This window comes from Cydia strobilella, chromosome 25, assembly GCF_947568885.1.
Source record: "Cydia strobilella chromosome 25, ilCydStro3.1, whole genome shotgun sequence".
NCBI lineage: Eukaryota > Metazoa > Arthropoda > Insecta > Lepidoptera > Tortricidae > Cydia > Cydia strobilella.
In genome coordinates, this window is record NC_086065.1 from 4,439,574 (window position 1) to 4,454,728 (window position 15,155).

Here is a 15,155-nt window from a genome sequence, read left to right on the forward strand (position 1 = left end):
CTGCGGGTCAAATCACTCAGTTTGGTCCCTCCTTTCACTGTGCAAAGCGGCTTGCTTTTATCATGAAGTGCAGCATCCGGGCAAAAAATGGCCATAACAAGTATGACTATCTTAGTAATAGGGTCCTGTTTTTACCCTTTGGGTACCAAACCCTAAAAAAGGTCATAATTGGTGAATATGTTAAAAAACACGTTTAAATAGCAATAATTTATTATAATTTGTAACATTAAAAACATCAACTGTGTCGCTTAACTTCAAATTCGGGTAAATCCATTCGACCCTCTCAGCAAATATCTACCTTTTTATCTTTTCTTAATACCAAAATCGCGTAATCTGACAGATGGATTTACCTGAGTTTGAAGGTAAGTTAACATAAATGCCAACAAGGAGAAATAGAAGTTCTAAATATCACACGAACCATTTGATCGTAGTCGGGACTGCTATGCGACCTTATAACATTCACATAAGGTTCATATTCACGTAGCAGTGTATAATATGAATTGCCAATCGCTCAAAAGGTTAAAATTTCCAAATAAAATCTTTAGTGATAGATGATTACCCAATTTTTTGCGGAGTAGAGCAACCAAACAAATGTCTACATAATAGCGACAAAGTCTAACAGCGCCACAAAACGTCATATTTTTGTAGGAATTTAGCGCTTCCTATTACACTTTGTCGCTTGCCAAGTCTGAACAGGGACCTAGCCAAGATGATAAATGTACTCGACAAACGCCAAACGAAAAGAAAATGGATGACAGATGCTACGAAAAGTCACGTGACAAATACAAATGGTTAATTCGCGGGTTTCCGGCAAGCTCGGTTCTCCATACAAACGTAGTTCCGCTCTCATTTTAAAATGACCAGCTAGATTGCTCTGAAACTTTGTACTTACAACAGGATAAGTTATATCTATGTCTGTAATTGGTTTATGTAGCTTCAGATACCATAGTTAAAAAAATACAGCGAATTTAAGTTTTTCATACAAAACTTGTTTTTGCTCTATTTCGTTTGATTTATAAACTGGAGCTATATAATTTCAGACCTAGATATACCTCATGTCATTGTATGTGAAAATTTTCATTACAATCCAATACGTAGTTTTAAAACGAGAACGTTACTACGTTTGTATGGAAAGGTGCAATACGGCCGAGATTGCCGGGCACTCTTTAAGTAGGTACAAAATTGTTCTGCATATTACACCTTTTCTGGCGTGCGAATATTAAATTGATTGATTGGCGTTTTCTATCAAAATTGTTATCTTAGCTAGGCCACCTGGGCTGGTTTAGGCGGACTCTACTAGCTAGGCGGGTTTACTAAAACAGTGATACAAAGTAATTTTGCGAATCGTTGACCGGCGTAATTACCTATCACTATTTAAACTTATTTGGGTTCCGTAAAATTGAAACTAGCAGGTACATTACAATACATCAACAAAAATACTCGTTAGTTATAGTTTGATTATACATCTTTACATAAGTGCTAACGATATTAATATAGTGAAAGATAATAAATAAAATTAAACCTAGGTTTTTATAAGTTCTAGTTTACATCACATTTTTTATAATAATCCAACAATAAATATCATAAGGACCGATGTCACAAATTTAATAAATAATATTTAATTAAAACCATCCAATAGATTTAAAGTTAGGTTTAAAATATGATTACAATGAAATCAGTAGCTATATATTTATTTTCACTAACTATTTAATGGTGTGTGTGTTTGTGTGTGTAAATTTCTGCATATTAGATCACATGTTACATAAACAATTTACAACGATTAACATACAAGAGAAAATATTATTATTCATTAAATACTAATTGGAAACAATCTAAGATAGTGTGCATTAATTATTAGTTACATAATACTTAGATAAAACAGTATTGTCACCTTTCGATTCTTGCTGACAAAATACAGTATAATACTTTTACTAAATAGGTGATATAGGATGGATGTTATTGCGTGGGGCAATAGAACATGTGAAATGCCTACAGGTTTTTTAAATATATAACATGAAACAAGATTTGCTTAAGAGAAGAAACGTCAAAAAAAATTGTAATATTCCCCGAAGATGTGGTTACTGCTCAAAATGTAAATCAATTTAAAAACAAGTTAGACAAGCATACCTCTACATCTACCATCTAATGATAACTGGATACAGGCTATATCAGTTGTCACAACTGCCTGCCTGCTTACTGAATAATAATATTCTCAGATAGAGAATTCATATAAATTGCAACTTCATGACAGTAGTGCCTTATTGACAATTTATGTATAGAAAAAGTATTTTTTTATTTTATATTCCAAGACTTATTTTATTCGGGGTTTTACTTTTAGAAATATTTATAAAACACTTGCAATTCGGTGCCGTGATCACGATTACTATTGAAAAATTGCTTTTTTTATTGCGACATTTTGTTATAAATGTTTTTCAATGGATTTGATTAGCCCAGGGGTCGGTAAACCGCAGCTCATGAGCGGATTTACAATTGCTACCCGAGCACTTAAAATTTTTAAGATTGGGTTTATAGAACAGACAAGGGAGGTTTTAGCTTGTCTCTTTCTGCCCCTTAATAGACTGGCCCTGAACGTCATTTTATATAAAAACCACTCATGTCAGTACTTTTCACAAGTATTTGTCGTAGCTGTCATACAGATGAATAAGAAGAGTCCAATCAACCTTTGTGGCTTTTTATCTGTCCTGATACTGATAACTTCTACTGTGGTTGGCTCTCGTCTTCTAAAGTTTGCAATTTAACTACATTTAAAGTTCATTTGGGGTTTTACAATTTTGTGCCCTGACCAGGATACTATTAAAAATTTTTTTTATTTGTTTTATCTGTTTTTGAGTGAAATTGGTGGTCGTCGCTACTTGTATGCTTTTAATAAGTTTGGCATTTTCTAGTTCTTTATACAGTAGTTACAGTTTGGTGCCGTGACCAGGATTCTTATTGACAACATTTTTATTTCAAAAACTTTTTAACAAATGCTTAAGCATAATTTTCAACGCAAGCAATGCCGGGCAACGCAGGTTGCACTGGCATTACTTGCATTGTTACACTTGGTGAAAGTTATTCTCTAGTATTTTTTTGGATGAATCTGAGTAAGAACTCATCCCGTTTAGACGTTGAAGCGCGTCTCGGAGCCGTCGGCGTGCATGAGCGTGACGGTGCGCGAGTTGGTGGTTTTTATATGCCTCTAGTTAGCTAGCTGCTTATATGCTTTTAATAAGTTTAGGATTTTGGAGCTCTTACACAACAGTTACAATTTGGTGCCCGTGACCAGGATAACTATTGACAAATGTTTGTTATGAATTGTTTTAGACGTCGAAAAGCCTCTAGTTAGATAGTTGCTTAAAAGCATATACTATACTAATTAAAAGCATATGCTTTTAATTAGTTTAGGATTTTGGAGCTCAACTGTTACAATTTGGTGCCCGTGACCAGGATAACTATTGACAAATGTGTTTTATGAATCGTTTTAGACGTTGAAGCGCGTCTCGGAGCCGTCGGCGAGCATGAGCGTGACGGTGCGCGAGTTGGTCCACACGAGGCGCGCGAGGCGGGCCGGGTTGAGGCGCGCCACGTCGGCCATGGGCGCCGTGCTGTAGCACTTCACGCAGCGGGTCTGCGCCGCGCCGAGCCCGAACATACCTGGAAACAAAACAAATATAGTTCACACATTAACTGCCAGCAACCCGCCAGGTGTTAGTAGGCGCTATTCGCTACAAAGCGAAAAAAACGTGTTATCGGCTACGAGAGTAGCGCGTAGCTTGCGCTGACAGTAAATGCGTTAATGGAGCGCCAACTTTGGTCCGCTTTTCAAACTTATGACATTATTTATAAACGCTAGTTTAAACATTTGTGTTTGTTAGAAAGGGACAAAATTTAACGGAGGTTTGCTAAGTTTATGAATAGGGGGGTTGCTTTTTCAAATTATTGATGGTGCAGGAAATATAAACTGTCATTGAAACCACTGAGATAAGACCTAATTATGATATTTTTGTCTATCATTCGATTCGATTTTTCAATCCTTAAAAAGGAAGTATGTGACACTTACCATCGCGGCGGATCGCGACCGTCGCGGAGCTCATACATGGCGAGTTGGCCGGTGTGGCTGCCCACTGAAACTACTTGCTTGCCTAGTGAACGTTCTGTCGATCAATATCAATATCTCTTAAACAACACTTACCAGCGGTACTCTGCCAGAATGAGAGCCGGTTATCCGCAGTGGCGTAGGATACGAGATAGCGTCCATCAGGGCTGAAGGCGCAGGCGGTCACAGGTCCGCTGTGGGCCGCGAGGGACTGGCAGCGACCGGCGCGGAGCTCGTACATGGCGAGTTGGCCGGTGTGGCTGCCCACTGGAAAATAAATAACATTTTTTCTTAGGGTTCCGTACCCAAAGGGTAAAAACGGGAGCCTATTACTAAGACTCCGCTGTTCGTCTGTCCATCTGTCTGTCTGTCACCAGGCTGTATCTCATGAACCGTGATAGCTAGACAGTTGAAATTTTCACAGATGTTGTATTTCTGTTGCCGCTATAACAACATATACTAAAAACAGAATAATATATATATTTAAATGGGGCTCCCATACAACAAACGTGATTTTTTTGCTGTTTTTTTTTTTCGTAATAGTACGGAACCCTTCGTGCGCGAGTCCGACTCGCACTTGGCCGTTTTTTTATACCACGTCAGTGGGAAAACAAGCGTACGGCCCGTCTGATTGACGCTTGCAACTACGCAGATGCTACATGAGCATTGCAGACCGTTTACAGACAGGCCTTGCCAAGATGACAATCGCTTGCGCTACGACAACTAAACGCTTTGCGCCTATCACTCTTTCAGCCCGACACCTATTCGCCACGGGCACATTACACCTGCCAGGCTCGTGGTCGTGTTTGCCATTTCCGTATTGGCTGACACGGCAACGAAAAACGTTGTCTCCTTACCTGACACTGCTTGTATGGTCTGCAAAAGACTCGAAGGCCAATGATGACACAAAAAGATAAGATAGGAAAATTACATGGGTACATGAGAAAATCGGTAAACACAATTAAATTCTAACTTTGTCATGTAGGCATAAAGCAAAACTACATATTAAGGGTGGTGTGGATAAATAATAAATAAATATTATAAAACATTAATACACAAATTGACCAAGTCCCACGGTAAGCTCAATAAAGCTTGTGTTGTGGGTACTTAAACAACGATATATGTAATATTAACAGCAAAACACACTAGGTCTTGAGTAAACGATTTATTTTAACTCGATACACAACAATGCTTCACCGACGCTTCCGTAGATCCGGCGCCAAGCCATCTTGACAGCTCGCGCTCATGACAACCGGCCTGTCAGTTAGGGGCGCGTTCCGAACTCTGCTAACAGTCGGCCATCTGACCAAATAACCTTCGCCCTCGAAGGTGTCTTCCACCCGTGCCACGCTGAACTTCACCACCACACTTCACAGCTCAGCAGCGGTAGTTAGCTCACTAGCTCTGTGAACCAATCAAAACAATCTGAATGCGTAGCCCGTACAAACCGTTTTTGTTTCAAAAGCCTTTCCACTAACTTTCTACATCAACTATTAAAGTCTCTAATGAGTAATAACCTATAATTTTATCTCTTTTATCACGATAAAAACAGACTTCCATAATTTACTTTTACAGTTTACATACTTTTAGAAACTTCCCTTAGTCAACTTCAAGACTTTGAATAATAAATGTCAGGTACTAAATCAAATTTATCATATCATTATTAAATTTAGATCCTTCTAAAATGATGCACGACTTGCGTGATCAACTGATCGCAAAACAGAATAGGTATGTACCACACTGCTTTATTAACGAGAAAAAGGAACGGGCTCACATCTGACGTCAGTGTTGTAGATGATGCGTGCTCCACGCAGGACCAGCACAAGAGACGGTGCTCGCTCGGCTCGCTGGGCCTCGGCCGAACAACAAGCGCACAGCTCCACGTCCATGGCCGCCTCCAATACAGCACATGATAAAAACCTGGCATCACAGCCTCTCCAACTCTGTAATACATATTAATGATCTAAACGTTCCGTTGTACAACAAGGAACACTATGCCTTCAAAACAAACTGTGTCTTTCGTAGTCCAACCTACAAGGTAAAACATTAGGTATTACAATTTCGACATTTGCACCTTCTAAACAGGCTGCATAACATTTAAACATTTCATATATCATAAAAAGACCACAGTGATCTGATTTCTAATAATATCAATGTTGTATTCATCAAAACTCAAATTAAGTCATTAAGCCTTGCTAATTATTACTCAAACATGATTATAGGTCATCTAACCTTGCTTGTACTTTATATTATATTTTGCCTTACCAGCATCAACTTTGTTACCATTCCTCGATGTTCATCTCAAGCCTAGCCATAGGCGTGAGGGAGTTCGCAGACATCATCACCGCACCATGGCAGCATTCCCTGGTCACTTCGTCAACCAGTGCGGAAAGCACCGTTGTCCACGTCTCTCAAGTCTTGCACGCAGAGTAGACACTGAACATTTCCGCCCGAAAGCGCAGTAGCGTCGTGAGAACAGGCATCACCGCATAAAGCGTCGTGAAAACAGGCATCACCGCATAAAGCATCGTGAAAACAGGCATCACCGCATAAAGCGTCGTGAAAACAGGCATCACCGCATGTAGCGTCGTGAAAACAAACATCACCGCACACAGGCGTCGTGAAAACAAGCATTATCGCACACAGGCGTCACCGCAAGAGGCGTCGTGACTACAGGCATCACCGCACACAGGCGTCGTGAAAACAAACATCACCGCACACAGGCGTCGTGAAAACAAGCATTATCGCACACAGGCGTCACCGCAAGAGGCGTCGTGACTACAGGCATCACCGCACACAGGCGTCGTGAAAACAAGCATCATCGCACACAGGCGTCATTGAACCAGGCGTCACCGCAAGAAGCGTCGTGACTACAGGCATCACCGCACACAGGCGTCGTGAAAACAAACATCACCGCACACAGGTGTCGTGAAAACAAGCATTATCGCACACAGGCGTCACCGCAAGAGGCGTCGTGACTACAGGCATCACCGCACACAGGCGTCGTGAAAACAAACATCACCGCACACAGGCGTCGTGAAAACAGACATCATTGCACATGGGTATCGTGAAAACGAACATTACCGCACATAGGCGTCATTGAACCAGGCGTCACCGCAAGAAGCGTCGTGACTACAGACATCACCGCACACAGGCGTCGTGAAAACAAGCATCATCACACATAGACATGTGAAAACATACGTCACCGCAAGAAGCGTCGTGACAACAGGCGTCACCGCCCAACGTCGTGTGAAAACATACGTCACCGCATGGAGCGTCGTGACCACAGGCATCACCGCCCAACGGCGTGTGAAAACATACGTCACCGCAAGGAGCGTCGTGACAACAGGCGTCACCGCCCAACGTCGTGTGAAAACATACGTCACCGCATGGAGCGTCGTGACCACAGGCATCACCGCCCAACGGCGTGTGAAAACATACGTCACCGCAAGGAGCGTCGTGACCACAGGCATCACCGCCCAACGGCGTGTGAAAACATACGTCACCGCAAGGAGCGTCGTGACAACAGGCATCACCGCCCAGAGGCGTGTGAAAACAGGCTTACCCTCTTGCGAGTCTGAAGCTGACGGCTTACTGTTCAACTCATCTCATTGCCAACCGCAATCATGTCTTCGAGCTCAGGCCACCGAGTAGCCTCATTTCACATTATGCCGCATCAGCCGTGTCAGCATTTCTCGCTAGCAGCAATACGCCGAACACATGACACTCTTGCATATGTCCCTCTGAAAACATATTAAGGGCAGTAAATTGGTTCATGCAACCACGTAACACCGATGGCTTTATGCAGCTTTATGTTGTTGCATACCACTCAATCATGTTCCATTATATAATTATTACTCATCTTTCCAAATAAACATATTTTAAGAAACTCCCAAAGTACAAAAACATTTATTCATACTTCAATTTAATTATTTTACTGGACTAACATGTCAATCCTAAACTCAGTTACTCTAGCCACATAATCTCAGGGCTAATCGAAAACTTAGTAAACACACCCTTATTTTTATATTTTCTGAAGAAATTTACGAATTGCAGATCATTTTTTTTTCATGTTGTTGGTGTATACTACCCATGATGTAAAACATTGCAGTTTTATTACCATCATTCATTACTCCCAAACACTATTAACATTAACCTCCCTTACTCATAATTCAGGTAAAGGTTGTACTTTAGTGAGAGTAATAGACATCACCATGATTTGTAAAATTGTTTGTCAAAATCAGACTAACGAACACTCACCTGATTCAATTGCTCAGGACTTAAAACCCTTAGGTATACATCTCACCATTATTATCTATTAGTCAAACATATTTGACATGTTAACAACTTCTAACAAGTAGTGGTCAACTTTGCCCTTAGTTTATCTTGTGTGAACTTTAAACAATAACCCACCAGCCAACACCATGCTTGTGTTGCGTAAGCCAATACTGTAATAAAACCCTTATGCATATCATCATTTCTCGATGCTAGTAAAAGTCATTTGAGATGTGTTAACAACACCCGACCCGGTAGTGGTCAATTTTGTCCTTTTACTTCCTCTCGTGTAAACCAACCAACTATAGGATATATTAGCATCACACTTGTATTAGTTGTGCAGGTCAATATTCCATCACATTTACTATCTGTGAACATAATGTTCAGTTCATCTCCACAATTTTACATACCCCGTTGCAATTATTGTACATGAATAAAATCTTATGTGGTATCTCAATATTCTTTTCAGCTTGTAAATTTCATTTGAAACCTAATCTGTCTTTACTTTTTCTTTGTGAACCAACCAGCTATTACCATCATATTTGTATTAGTTGCACAAGCCAATGTTACATCATAATAAGTATCTGTGAACATAATGTAAACACACACAGACACACAACTCAAAAACCATATAAAGAGTAAGTATATTTAAGACCACTTAACACACTTTACCATCAGGTGGGTACACTAATCCCGTCATACCAGTCATTTAAATAAATGACAATTTAATAAAATGACTAATTTAGTCACCAAGAAATACCGATCAAGAGATCAATTGAAACTCAGATGAGATCATGACAAAATTACAGTTAACCATTCAATCTAGGGTAAAGACACCAGTTGGTACACCAGCAAAATCACTGTGCTACAGAAGCTACCAAACTCTGCTTAAAAAAGTACTTAACAATAATTCATCACACATTTCTTACCATAAAGAGAATGTACTAAATATCATTTGAAATTAATTTAAATATTATTCCAATACTTTTTCCCATTGATAGGCATTAAGCTGAATGATCTTATATGACCCCGGTGAACATTAGCAATATTACACCTTATATTACCTAAATGGTAACTAAAAATTCACTCAATACAAATGATTGCTTGTCTCAATCATGATTAATATTGAATTCAGCATTTTTTCAAGACACCAAGTACATTTATTGTACACTATATTTAAGAACCTCAAGATTGAAGATGCCAAGACTGGTTTCATGACTTGAAATAAAAGTCATGTGTCATGTCCCATGGGTCAAAGCATATCATGTCCTATTTTGATTGCTTATATACTTTCTCAATGGCACAAACTAGACTATGTGCATAATCCAATACCACACTTTGAAGGTTCAGGTAACCATCCACTACAACATATAACATATTCAAATATACTTACACCTTTCAATTTAAGTATCACAATATTTATTACCTGCTTAGCTATCATAAGCAAACCACTTTGTTGTATTGTAACTTTGTTTCATATGGGCCATCTACAATCTATAAATTTGTCTTGCCCGACGGTAACTTCAGATTAGTTGCACCATCAAATGCAATTCATTTCTGCTCTGGAAATTAAACACAAGCACACCACAGCCACACTAAGCCTAGTGTGGTATTACAATAACAATGCATGTTGTGGATACAGTTATCCAATAATAAAGTATAAGTTCCATACAAATAACACACCAAAGCAGTCAATACCATACCAAATGATATATAATGCACATTCATGTTATGTATTTGTTTATAGGACATAATGTCCATACATTAAAGATCAAATTCCAATATCATTTTACGTGTAGGTTATAAGTGGTATTACGCACTTTTACTCACACAAAACGTTCAGTCGGTTTAGCAATTCGACATACCTGCATTCAGGATTGGCAGAAACCATTTCCAAATAGTTTTTAAATACTAATAATGTTTCATTTACCACTGGCAATCGTGATAGAGTTGTTGACTCGCCTCGAGCGCATAACTTACCGGCAGGCGGTAATATTACTTACGCACTTTTTCGAAATCGTATGATTTCTAACATTTTACTTCTTTGTTAAATAGGCATTTGTACAATACATATTTCAAACACTTTGCGACCCAAAACTTAGTGCATTTTACCAAAATACGTACGCGTCCATTTAGTGCGTACTTTGATGCTACTTCCAATATTACGATTTCGTACGCGAATCAATTTATTTGATGGAAATATTTTGTGAGCATGCATGTTTCATATCCCACTTCTGAATTATTAACAGCAAAACACACTAGGTCTTGAGTAAACGATTTATTTTAACTCGATACACAACAATGCTTCACCGACGCTTCCGTAGATCCGGCGCCAAGCCATCTTGACAGCTCGCGCTCATGACAACCGGCCTGTCAGTTAGGGGCGCGTTCCGAACTCTGCTAACAGTAATAATATATATATATATATAGGTACTTAAATACATAGAAAACACCCATGACTCAGGAACAAATATCCGTGTTCATCACTGAAAATGCCCTGGCCAGTATTTAAACCCAGGACCATCGGCTTCACAGGCAGGGTCGCTACCCACTAGGCCAGACAGGTCGTCATAGGTCGTCACAGGTCGCGGATGTGAAACAAGTAACCCTATAGTTCTATTTACATACATTTAAGGCCTTGGCTATTCTTGTACAAAACCGTTTGCGTTAGGTAATTTTCGTGGTGCGAAGTCGTACGTGTAGATATAATTTTTCTCGTGTAAATGTCCGTTAACAACGTCGAAAATATTGTGTTACACGACAAAAAGAAAAGGTGCGATTGCCTACCTGCAATTCTTCTAGTAGCGGGGCAGTGGGACACTTGGTTGTACCGGCAGATCGCGGGGAACACCTCGTTGAGACCCTTGCTCTTTAAGTGAGACTGGTCCACACAGTGCAGAATTATATCCATCACCTGTAAACAAATATAAAACAATTTCATTAAAATAACTCCTCTCATGCATTTTAAACTGACTATTTAGTGGTTAACTGTAGATCTCGCGATAAGCTTCATAAGCTTAAGACCGTTCCGTCGGTTTGCCGCTGTCGTCACATTTCGCAAGAAAGAACGGGAAAGATCATGCGCGCCAAGTGTCAATTTTGATCGAATTTTGTCGATTTTTATTTATTTTAAAAACGTTACCTTACAATATCGAAATTCGAAAGCTATGAAATGATTATTTAAGTTAAGATTGTTTTTTCTTCTTTTTTTATTTATAGTATCATATAATAAATAACCGAGTAAAGTTGGATTAAAAGTCCGAGTTAGAGGTTACTTTGGGAATTAATTGTATCGAGCGAAGTGTCATAATTCGTGTATCGGAAGCTATGATATTAAAGATAATATAGTCAAGAACTACATATATTTACAAATGTAAATATTTAAAAAAATATTGCTTCGTTGAGACTTGAGTCATTACCACAGCTAATTCACAATGGTCTTAAGTACCATAGACGCTTATGGCACTTAAGTCCTTTAAGCCAATTTTCACCATTTTGAACATTTTCAAAAAACACGAAACGACAGAAAAATTCTAACTACAGAACAAGCTCAAAAAATTTCACGAGATTCGGTTTAAAAATGCGACCAGTACGCCGAGCACATGATTGACGCGACAGTATCTCGCCGCGAGATAGACTACCCGTCTTTTACTAACTGTATGAATTGAAGGGGGACGGGTAGTCTATGTCGCGGCGAGATACTCTCGCGCCAATCATGTGCTAGCCCGGCTGCAGAGGAGAACATCCGAAGTTATGAAAGCATTTTTGCCTATAGAGTCTTATACACCTATTTCAACTATTTCTACTGACCTCAACCAGCAATTCAGCAACCTCATTATGCATTCTATCGATAAGTAGCTCGATGCCCCTCAGGACTTCGGCTCTGCCCTTCTGCAGAGCGTGGTAGGCGGGCGATGGTTGCCCGGACTGTTGGGCAGCGGCGCAGCGGGCGACCTCGCGGGCCATGGTTGTTATAAAGGCAGCTGGCCTGTATATAAAACATATATTTGAATATGTTACTTAACTAACTTTTGGGACAAAAGCACGTCTTATATAAGGTTTTTCATCCAAGTGCGGCAGTGAGGAAAAAATATAAACTACGAGATTTTTTTAGGAACCATGAGGCCGATTATAGCCTCGTAAAGCCCACCATACAAAGTTTCTCTATTCTTAATTTTAACCTTGTTCTAAGAAGTGACGCTGGATGTGAGAAAAGTGGCGCTGTCTTGTGTCGGAGGCCAAGTCTCATTTTGGGTCGCTGAGCCAACGGAGTAAGTAAGTAAGTAACCTTGTTCTATAACGTAAATTGTAATGAATTTCGATTGTTTAAAAAAAGAATGAAACAAAAGAAATGCTTCTTTATTTGGCTCATGAAAGGTTCTAAATAGATTGCAGCGTATATTGGGTCATACGAGGGTATAGATACCCTAAGAATGAAACAAAAGAAATGCTTCTTTTTTTTTAAACAATCGAAATTCATTACAATTTACGTTATAGAATGCATTCAATTTTTTTTAAACTTAGATAAGTAACATATATCCTGGAAAAACCTGGAAGTGAATAATCTAAACTTTAAAATACAGCTGTTATTGTGGTACCATGTGTCAACGACTAATGGAAACTGCAAACTTCGTAATTTTGTGAACAGTCGCCATCAGATATATCGGAGCGACCAAGATGTTTACAAATATGTTACCTAGCGGTGGCGATGAGAGTGAGCGCATGGCGTGCCGTGCGGCAGGAGTCGGCCTGGGCGGTGAGCGGCAGTCCGTAGCTCATGGACGGCACGAGCTTGTCCGCGTCCGAGCACATCTCCAGCAGACCTAGACACGAAAGATCAGTTATCAAATATAGTTATACACCGCTATAGACAACATAAGATTTAATCCTTGTTTTTAAATTCCAGATACAATAAGTATAGTTACATTTAATATTGGTACAAATACAGGAGTATTAGAAAAGAATAGAATAGAATTTCTTTATTTGCCAGAATACGTATGGCACAAGATGACAACAGAAAAGGTTTTACAGGTTTTTTAGGTTTTGGCTGCAAAGTATAATTACAGAGCTTACTCGTTAGTCGTGTTAAAATTTAAAGTGCAGCGAGTTGACACTTATCAGACGGTTGCGCCAACCACAACACTAAGTTCAATCTTTTCACCCTTTATAAGACATAAGGGTGTCAGAAATTATGCAAAATTGAACCCTATCACTTTGAAACAAAATTCAAAATCATGTGGGAAATATATTCATTCCCTCTGCCTTACAAAGGCTTAAACATTAATACATCTTAGTCAGTGAGTGTTACAATTTGATGCCGTGACCAGGATATTGTATTTTTTTTTTTCGTTAGAACTAGTTCTAATCATTGTTTTTTATTACAGATACCATCATCCATGTCTCAAGAACGCAGTAATTACAAAAAAAACAATAGGCTAGATGACAAATTTTCATTAATGGTATCAATAGATCAGGTTTATTTTTAGGATCAAATGTCTATATGGGACCCATTGCATTTTTGCTATACAAAAGTCAGAAATGATAGTCAAAGTCCGACAGTCGTACTTCACTCGCAAAACGCTCCAAACAAAACGATAAGTGAACGTGACGTCAAGTTCACTGAGAGCCCATTTTGAATGTATGGACAAGATAATTAAATTGCGTTTTTGTCGTTGAAATATTGCGGTTATGTATATAGTTGCTGTACAATTTTTTTTTTGGATAAAATGTAAGGAATCGAATTTCTTTTTTGGAAGTTGAAAAATTACTTAAATTTTGAAACTTTCAGGTTCTGTATTAATGTATTATTTCCATATATTATTTTAATATCCTCATTATTATGATAAATTGGTCATTTGCTATCTATGTTACTAGATTTTGTTATAACATTCAACATTTGTCATCATCCCTATTGCATTAAAACGTTACCTAACAACACGTGGCTGACGTCCAAATAAGGCTCCCACACAGTGAACCCTCGTCCTAGCAAGTCCACGGCCGCGCGCCGCAGTGGGGTATGTGCAGGGAGGCGCGCGCACGGCGGCGACAGCAGCAGGTGTGTGAGCGCGAGCGCCGTCAGGCGCGCCAGGTTGTTGGAGGCTGATAAAGTGAAGCCTGCGGAGAAAAAAACACAATTAGAGTTTGCACCGACATGAGAGTAATAATGTATAGAATCGATATACTAAACGTAACACTTGGCGTGAAAACTTAGTATGGTCGGGCGGGCATAATCGAAACGCACGCTCCGAGAACGCTTGACGATGACGCCAACTGCTATTCATGGTTGAAACAAGTGTGTAGTTTAAGAAGTGTAATGCTCTTACGGTAGATGTCGCTACTTCGCTAGACGCCTTCCTAAGGCGCATTTTTTTTTTTAAATACAGCAACTATCCTTACAGGTAACCCTAATACAATAGTGTCTTAACCTTAAATTAAAAATAATCCTTATTACTACTTAACTAAATAATTCAAATTAAAAATTCAATTTATTACAATTACTTACAAACACAATAGTCAATTAGATTTCAATATGTCATTACACAATAATTCAAATTAAATTTCAATCCATTACATAACACAATACATATAAACACGTTTTTGACAATTCCCACATAGGGCAATAAAAAAGATCTGTTTTGTCGGCAACGAGATTCAGAACGTGTGTAGTACGGCTGAGAGGTGCCTTACGGAGCAGATGAGTAATATGGTGGAAATATTCGCTGTCATCGAGTGATATCTCGGTAGCTCAGTTGGCAGAGCGATGGGCTAGTGATCCAGAGTCGCG

At 39.2% G+C, this 15,155-nt stretch overlaps 1 protein-coding gene across 1 annotated transcript in view; it reads right to left on the reverse strand.

The window, feature by feature from the left end:
* Positions 1 to 220: 220 nt before the first annotated feature.
* LOC134752913 (WD repeat-containing protein 7) overlaps positions 221 to 15,155 on the reverse strand; it is a 162,002-nt gene continuing 147,067 nt past the window's right edge. Inside the window, exons 30-35 of the mRNA XM_063688696.1 lie at positions 14,300 to 14,485; positions 13,068 to 13,194; positions 12,182 to 12,359; positions 11,159 to 11,285; positions 4,193 to 4,363; positions 221 to 3,654 (exon numbers count right to left, since the gene is read on the reverse strand). Coding sequence (XP_063544766.1) covers positions 3,482 to 3,654; positions 4,193 to 4,363; positions 11,159 to 11,285; positions 12,182 to 12,359; positions 13,068 to 13,194; positions 14,300 to 14,485 — 962 coding nt within the window. The 3' untranslated portion in view covers positions 221 to 3,481. The remainder of the gene's footprint in view (positions 3,655 to 4,192; positions 4,364 to 11,158; positions 11,286 to 12,181; positions 12,360 to 13,067; positions 13,195 to 14,299; positions 14,486 to 15,155) is intronic.